The 9,126-nt window shown below is 40.9% G+C and overlaps 1 protein-coding gene across 1 annotated transcript; it reads right to left on the minus strand.

Moving 5' to 3' along the window:
* Window positions 1-297: 297 nt before the first annotated feature.
* Window positions 298-8,404, minus strand: LOC108641057 (aldo-keto reductase family 1 member B1-like; the record flags this gene model as incomplete). The annotated part of the gene is made up of 8 exons (XM_029963384.1): window positions 298-785; window positions 1,120-1,202; window positions 2,073-2,156; window positions 3,159-3,240; window positions 3,436-3,542; window positions 6,765-6,887; window positions 7,357-7,434; window positions 8,135-8,404. Coding segments are annotated over 8 exons (870 nt in total), but the record flags the coding sequence as incomplete, so codon positions are not given.
* Between the last annotated feature and the right edge of the window lie 722 nt (window positions 8,405-9,126).

Genomic DNA, 9,126 nt, shown 5'->3' on the forward strand with positions numbered 1-9,126 from the left:
GTATGTTATCTCTGGATGTGATGCTGCCTTCAACTGTCATCACTAATCACACAAGAGTTCAACTTCTGGGTATTCAGAGAGAGGGGTACAGGAGGCAAGAGGAGCAACTTGGTTCTCTAGGTCCTAACTACAGCACAATCCTGTTTGATGCTTAAGCCACAAAGTACTCTGTATGTACTGTCTTTGTACAGGAATTATAGAAATTTATTCCTATCTGTATTAAAATTTGTAAAACCCCAGGCTTTAGAGAAACATGCCTAATTAACTGTAGGAAACAATTTAAGCACTACACTGATCAACTTTTCTTTTTAACAAACTTTATTCATATAAAATTTTAAAGAGATACATTCTATATACAACTATATAAAAAGGAAAGTGATTAGAGCATTCCTTGACAGTGACTCGAGCCAGTATGACTGACCACACCAGAAATATAAAAAAATCAGGTAAGTAACCAGATTTTTTGTTAGACACGTTTCTAATTGAGAAAGACAAGGGAAAAAGGAAACAAAATACATTCTTTCTACTAATAGTCAAAACAAGCTTTCTGATAACCATTGTTAAAAAAAACCCAGCCCTATTGATGCATTCTTACATCAGCTGGTGATCTCCTCCTAGAAAAGGAGGAAAAGAAACTTCATAATTATTGTCAAGTACAGAAAAAGAAATCAAGATCAAGCTACAAAGTGCATCTTCTGATCTGGAAATACCTAAATGGAGGTCTTGCAGAAAGTGCTTGCATCTAATATTCTGCTTTAAATGGGTAGTCCTTGTGATTGACAGCTCTGAAAAGAGAAAGAACTCGTCATTTAAGTACCATAGAAAGTAGCTTGGCAGCATTTACCTATTGCAGTCTTCCTACCCCCCCTTCTCCAATGTACTTCAGTTTTGCAGCTGTCATTAAATTGAACACAGGCTTGTGGGAAACCACAATACGCTGAAAGGAGCACTCCAAATGAATCTCCCTCCTGGTGTCAGTTCCAGGACATGCCTCATTAGCTGGGGTCCAGGGTTTAAAGTACAAACTCTCCATGATTTTGGTCATGTATGTTTTCAAGACATGGAGGACGAAAATACAAACAGAAATAGGCCCAATAGAGCATGAGAATAATAACATACGGGAACACTGGAACTGCCCTCCAGTTCCTGTTAAAGCTGAGGATGACATCCATCTCCTTTTTGGACAGTTCAAAGTCAAACACCTAACAGGGAAAAAAAAAAAAAGCTCTTTTTACTTAGGTTCATGAGTAGTTAGCTACTGTGCATGCTTCATGCTTTTATGACTTGAGGTAGGAACATATTAAGCATAGTTAAGTAATACTCTCATTTCTCAGCCAAATAAAAATTTACCCATGAAGTAATCAACATAGTCCTTCTCTCTCTGAGATGCTCTTTATAGGAATATCTTAGAGTTCTGGGTGGTTGAATATCAACACCACTGCAGTTTGTGTTGTAATGCATCAATAGAAGACTTGAGGTGCTCAGGATGGATTACTTGATGTCTCACAAATCCTGGACCCAGAGGTAAATTTTCTGCTACAACAGAAGACTACTGGGGACCAACTGCCAAGAGCTGTCTTAAGCTAATCAATCATCTAGCAATTCTTGCTGGTGGTTCATAGGAGAAATAGCTCCAAACCCAGCAGCAGGCATGAAAAGTAACAGAGGTATCATTTAAGATGCCAGGTCTTATAAGCAAGTGTCCAGCTGAACTTCTCTGCCAAGAGGATTCACAGCTTTAATGTGAGACATAAACCGTAACAGGTCTGGTGTTCACCACTTGTTCCTTTACACCTTAAAGCAGGACTTGCTAAGTGTTTCCTACAGGTCAAGTCCAAAACTGGGATTCCCTTTCCAGGACAACACAACTCAGACAACTCTGTTGGAACCCATTTGTCTCCTGCCAGGAATAAAATGCTTTTTCCCAGAGAAAAAGCACAGATGAAGCCTCAGTCTTCCCACCTCTGCACTCCCCTTCCAATGCCTCTGAGGTGCTGCTGGGAAACATGTGGGAGCTATGGGTGTGTATCCTGCATGAAAAAAGGTAGCAGCAGTCCCAATGGAAACTTCACCTTCATGTTTTCCTGAACACGCTGTGGTTTGTCAGACTTGGGAATGACAATGAGGTCTCTTTGGATAAGAAAGCGGATCAGAACCTGGGGAAGAACAAGGAGGAGCATGAACACAGGGCTACCAAGAAGTCTGTTCAAGTCCATTTTGTGTTCTTACTTTTGTTTAAATGCACAAAACAATTTGTTTTTCTACAAGCATATTCACTCTTTGGAAGACTACCAATTTGCACACAGGAATTTGATATGCCAAAATTTGAACACATATTTACCAGTCTACTGGCAAACTTTAATTGTTTCTGGCCTACGTTGTTTCTCCATCTTGTTTTTTCCAGCATTTCTTTTGGTTTCATTAAGGGTAGTAGCAGGGGGAGAAAAATTATGATGCTTCTGGCTTGCATTACATGGATGCTCAACCCAAGGGAGCATAATGATACTGCAGATTATTTTGGACTCACAGGTAATTACCTCACCTATGTTAAGCTTTTTGAAGTCCATAAAAGAAAAAGTATATTTCTAGAATTTAAAAGTGTGTATGCCGTCCATCCCCATACCAAAAAGAGAACTGTTGCATACAATCTTTTGTCTTGCTCTGCCTGTCTTTAAAATATGATTGTCACTGACTACTTGTGAACATGTGTGTTTTTTCAAAGTGCAGTTTCTACACCCGTTTGTGTGAGTGGCAACTAACAGAGAAGAAATTTATTCTTAAATAATCAAGTACCTTTCAATAATTCTATGTGAACGTGAGCAGACAGGGTGCAATTCAATAAGTCTGCAAATTACAGGACTTCTCTCAAGAATAACTTAGCTAACTTAGCTGAAGAAAGGAATAAAAGGTTTAGGAAGATAAACACCCAAGCATGTACCACTGCTGACCAGTCTACCCCAAAACTTGATACTCAAGGCCGCTTAGAAAATAACTGATCATTTACATGAATGCTGGGAAGAACTTGGGCAGAATTAAGAGCCAAATGCAGTCCAGCCCCATTATACTGTATCTCTAAAGAAGGCACATCTGCTGAGGCTGGTTATCAGCCTGAAAACATCTGAGGGGGAGCAATATTTTGCCCTGACAAACTCACTTACCTGGGCAGGGCTTTTATGATGTCTAACTGCAATCTCTTTAATCTTGGGATCCTCCAGCAGCACAGGCTCCTCTGGCTTAGCCCTATTCAGAAATAGGAATATTGGTGGTAGAAAGATTATAGTTTCCCTGCAGGAAGCCTTACATTGTGTGACAGAATCTGCAAACAAATCAACAGCACTTTTCTCATTTTGCCTGCATTATTCACATAATTTGCCTGAAAGATTCAAGCTACAACTGCACTGTTTTGTGTACAGGAAGACTGCAATGCTTTCTTACCATGGGCGGTTGGGAGAACCAAGGGGGCTGTAGGCAGTCACAGCAATCCCTTTGGATTTACAGTACTTGATCAACTTTTCCTGGGTTAGGTATGGATGGCATTCGATCTGCAAGCACAGAAACATGGTTGATCAAGAGGCAAACTGCACTGGGATGCAAATCCTAACATTTTAATTCCTCTTGGTTCAGAGAAAATGTGAAGACTTGACTTTCAGTATCATGATTCAAATTTATCTTATGAAGAATTATTAATGTCACAGCAATATCTAGAGGTCTAGCACAGAAAATAGAGCTTTCTCATGCTACACATTACACACTGACAGTGAAAAAATAATATAGAAGAGTGAATGTGCTCTCTGTGTCAGGAATCTGGGAAATCAGTCTTTCTGGACTACTGCAGAGCAGTATTGCATCTTCAGAGGGCCACCTCAGAATACCTGAAATTTATTTTCTGCTCAGAGTCACCCAATGTCTCCTTGCCTCAAGCAATCTGCTCTGACACCTGTAGAAGCCTGGGGAGATGATCTGAGCTAACCTAGAAGAGCAAGTTCCTGTTGCAACCAGCCATTTGGGAAAGATGTCCTTTAACTGAAAAGAACAGGAGCTACACAGGGATGCTGCTCAACTTGCCACAAGCCATAGTATGAGCACAGGGCTGTGCCTATGCTGTTTTACATGGCATTGTGCACATACCCAGCTGTTTCTAAATGCTATAGCTTAGTTACCAGGCATGGTGATATGACCAGAGACGGGTGATTACAGAGGATTCTATGAGGCTTTGAAAACAGCGTACGGACCTACATGCCAGGTCCAAAGCCCCCTACTCAGTGCAGATGGTCAAATGCTTCTCACAGATAAGATCTCCATTCTGAATCAATGGTCTGAACACTTTCAGACTCTTTTCAATACTAGCTGTGTAGTTCAAGACTCAGCAATTCAGTACATCACACAACAACCAGCGAAGAACGAATTGGATATTGCCCCTACTATGGGAGAAACTCTTAAGGCCATTCAGCAGGTGAAAACTGGNTCTATTCCATAGCCCCATCATACTGTATCTCTAAAGAAGGCACATCTGCTGAGGCTGGCTATCAGCCTGAAAACATCTGAAGAAGAGGAATATTTTGCCCTGACAACCCCACTTGCCTGGGCAGGGCTTTTATGATGTCTAGCTGCAATCTCTTTAATCTTGGGGTCCTCCAGCAGCGTAGGCTCCCCTGGCTTAGCCCTATTCAAAAATAGGAATATTGGTGGTAGAAAGATCATAGTTTCCCTGCAGGAAGCTTTACATTGTGTGACAGAATCTGCAAACAAATCAACAGCACTTTTCTCATTTTACCTGCATTATTCACATAATTTGCCTGAAAGATTCAAGCTACAACTGCACTGTTTTGTGTACAGGAAGACTGCAATGCTTTCTTACCATGGGCGGTTGGGAGAACCAAGGGGGCTGTAGGCAGTCACAGCAAACCCTTTGGATTTACAGTACTTGATCAACTTTTCCTGGGTTAAGTATGGATGGCATTCGATCTGCAAGCACAGAAACATGGTTGGTAAAGATTTTAATTCCTTTTGGCTCAGAGAAAATGTGAAGACTTGACTTTCAGTATCATGATTCAAATTTATCTTATGAAAATAAGTTATTAATGTCACAGCAATATCTAGAGGCCTAGCACAGAAAATAGAGCTTTCTCATGCTACACATTACACACTGACAGTGAAAAATAATATGGAGGTGTGAAAGTGCTCTCTGTGTCAGGAATCTGGGAAATCAGTCTTTCTGGACCACTGCAGAGCAGTATTGCATCTTCAGAGGGCCAGCTCAGAATACCTGAAATTTATTTTCTGCTCAGAGTCACCCAATGTCTCCTTGCCTCGAGCAGTCTACCCTGACACCTGTAGAAGCCTGGGGAGATGATCTGAGCTAACCTAGAAGAGCAAGTTCCTGTTGCAAGCAGCCATTTGGGAAAGATGTCCTTTAACTGAAAAGAACAGGAGCTGCACAGGGATGCTGCTCAACTTGCCACAAGCCATGGTATGAGCACAGGGCTGTGCCTATGCTGTTTTACATGGCATTGTGCACATACCCAGCTGTTTCTAAATGCTGTAGGTTAGTTACCAGGCGTGGTGACATGAAACACATGTACAGTAGTTTATTTGGACCTGAGCTAGATTAGGCAACTACTGTAATGGCAATGTGTGGCACGGGCCATGCAGAAGCAAACTGGAGGCAAAGTCTGAAGTTCTTTAAGCTGCTGAAGTAGGTGCAGCTTTTAATGGGGGCAGAGGGGGGAGAGGAAGAGGTGGGAGGTAGTTGGGTTCACCCACCAGACCTTTATAACTCTCAGTAAAATCTTTCCAAGTCCTAAATCCCCCTGGTACTCAGCTTTGCCAGTGCAAACACTAGACCCAAGCCCAGCATCACAGCACTGTGCAACACAGGATCTAGTGTGGGGATTTCCCTGGATATTCCCCAACTGGCACCAGGGGCATTCAGCACCCTCAGCTGAGAGCAAAGTTGCACATGGAAGAGAGTCAAGATGTTCCTATGCTGCTGCTGTCCTGTGATTACATTCCTGAGGTATGTGGTGAGAATTTGTATGTAATTGTATACTGGTTATCCCTGGGCTGGAAAAAATGGACCTGTGGCAACTTGGGCTGTGACACAAAAGTCCCAGAGATGCTTGGGAGTGTGAAAGAGGACATGTAGCAGGAAATTGCAGGGTCCCATACAAGGTAATGGGTATTTTCACTGTTTTCCACTGTCTAAAACGGAAAGATTCTCATCTGTTTCATATAACTGTGATATGCATAATCCATACTGTTTGTGAGATATTGCTCTAAAATCTCCACTTGTATACATACAAGTATACAAAAATTTTTCTGTTGAGATCCCTGTCAGCTGAAAACCATCAAGACTGACACTGTAGCCAAGCCTTGCATGTCACAAGTAGCATTGACTTCAAGGATCCTTCAGGCAACCAGGGACACCTATGCTTTATGTGATCTTTCCATGGCACTAAAACTATTTAAAAGGCATGGCAGAAGGCAGTTTTAAAGCTGAAGTGTAGCATGAATATATTTAGGAATAATCTAAATATATATTATAGGAATTTCTATAATAAATATATATTATAGGAATTCTATATTAGATAGATATAAAGATATATTTTACATATACGAAATGCATATTATAACAACATATTTAGGAATGCTGCTAAGTGGAAAGTTTCCTTGAAATTACATGATCCTTAAGGCACCTTCCAATCCTAATTATTCTATGATTCTATACTCCAAGGTTAGCTGACAAGGGGAAATAAAAATCTCACCTGCACCACTACAGGCTTGTATTTCAGTCCTGGTTTGTTCAAAAGTCTTTCAATCTGTTCATGGTTAAAGTTGGAGACACCAATGGCTTTCACCAGACCACAGTCCACCAGTTCTTCCATGGCCTAATGAGTAAGGACAAGCAATGAGTGTGCATGAGGAGGTGATATTACTGGCAAACCAAACCACATTATTTTATTTCCCTCAAGCTAGCGACAAATGAACAAACAACTCACATTACATTAGATAACAGTAGCTCAATTAATAATAATAAAAATTCCTATCTGTATAAAACACATGGTAAATTTACAGTCACACCTGGATTCACCTATAAGTTGGTTCTACCGTTGTGCATATTCAAATATTATTTTAGTGACAGCACCTACAGTGCTGATAGCTTCTTCTCTTTAGCCTTAATAAAGACATCTCCCACTTGCTCTCCAAATCCAGAGGTAGCAGCTTTTAACAGGTCAAAATACAATTTTGTGGGACAATCCTCCATACCCAAACATATCCCTTAATTTCATTGTGCACACAAATCTTTGCACCAGCTTTAGTGTTGATACCAGTTCTCAAGAGAAAATATTAATTTACCTCCCATGTGTCAAGAAAATCTGTATCACTGGGGATACTCATACCATTGCCATCCAGAGGATGCAGCTCTTCACCAGCCTGTTATTTCAAGGCAGAAAATACACAGACTTTGTTAGAGTTGAATTTCCTACTGGGAACTAGCACTTTGGACTGCATCTACAGGCAGCAAGTTATCAGATTATTTAAACATATTACATAACTAAAAATAATGCACATTCATTAGTAGTCTCTTTGGGATGAGGGCCATCTTTTTCCAAATCAGCCCCTGCATGCAAGGAGTGTGGGGATTAGTAGCAATTAGGCAGATCAAGAGAGAAAGGAACAGACACCCCCCCACTACCTCTTTCCTATTTTTTTGATTTATTTTACACAGATGTAGACTGGGGGCGGGGGGGGAAAGAAGCACATTCTTTCTGTGCTGTGCTTCATTTTTCACTGTTGATTACTCCAGAGCAAGCCAACATCTCCAAAACTTGAGATGTTCGTGCTGTTCCAAGCCCAGAAGAGGGCCACAGTCCCAAACTGCACCATCCCATGTTGATTATAGCTTTCCTGAAGACCCAGCAGGCACAATGGCAGTTCTCATACCTATGACTCTCTTGTTCCAACAAGTGTGAAAAGCCATGTGCTAAAACATATCACTGCTTAGTGACCAAATCCTTGCTACCACCAGATTCAGGGCAGAGCCAAACAAACCATGGCATATCCCAGCTGCATAATGAAGAACACACCAGGTTTCTAGGCAGGTAAGGAGAAAAGGAATTTAGGGCAGGACTACCTTGAATCCCATAGGGAAGTGCATCAGGTAGAGGTCAAGGTAGTCCAGTTGCAGTGCAGCAAGGCTCTTCTGGAATGCCACTTTAACCAAGGACTTCTCATGAAAGGTGTTCCACAACTGTGGGAAGAAACCAAGCCTGACTGTGACTTTACAGCTCCACAGTCCAGACCATGGGACAGAAGCTTCTCCCTTGGTGGTCTGGGAGGGCAACTCCCTCCCCAGTGCATTCTGAAGATGAGGATGCCAGCATTTTACTCGGAAGGTAGGACAAACACATCACAAAGCCAGCAGTCATGAGATTGGAGTCATTCCCACTTTTGAAAAGAGATTTTCAGAAATAAATGTAACACTCTGGCAAGGGTATCTGACACAGCAAAGCTGTGTTAAAATTATTTTTTTCAGTCTAAGTTTTGAGTATTAAGCAGCTCATTCCTTCTGTCCCTTTTAACTATCCAAAGCGAGAACAGTAGTCAATTTTTTTGAAATCAAAATTCAAGTTGTTTACATAGAAGAACTTGCAAGTATTATTCGATTAAACCATGTTCCTTTACAAAAAAAAAGCTTAACATGGGAAAGCTCAGTTATCCTAAATTTTTCTGGTTTTGGTGGTGAAAACCCCAAGTCATAAGATTATTTAGCTGAAGTGTTCTTTTTGGTAAGGATCTTTCTGAGACGAGTGGATGAGATAAAGGAAAAAAGAAAATACATATAAAATGCTTCAGAATGAACTCTCATACTTTGACTTCTATTCCCTTTCAGGCTTATGATTTGCACATGACACAGTTTTCAAATGTCTTGCATAGCACTGATGAATCCACACAACTGCCTTGCCTTTTTTTCCTGATCTTTCTCTAGGTGTATACAAATGAACCTTCAGGATAATCAATGCAAGGAAATTATTAGATCAGGAATAGCCACACTATCTCTCCTAAGTTGTCAATGGTTCCTGATAAAGCTGAGTACAAATTGCAAAGAATTATAAACACACAAGA

The sequence above is a fragment of the Manacus vitellinus genome, unplaced genomic scaffold (genome assembly GCF_001715985.3).
Source record: "Manacus vitellinus isolate BGI_N305 unplaced genomic scaffold, ASM171598v3 scaffold_5_pilon, whole genome shotgun sequence".
Classification (NCBI taxonomy): Eukaryota; Metazoa; Chordata; class Aves; order Passeriformes; family Pipridae; genus Manacus; species Manacus vitellinus.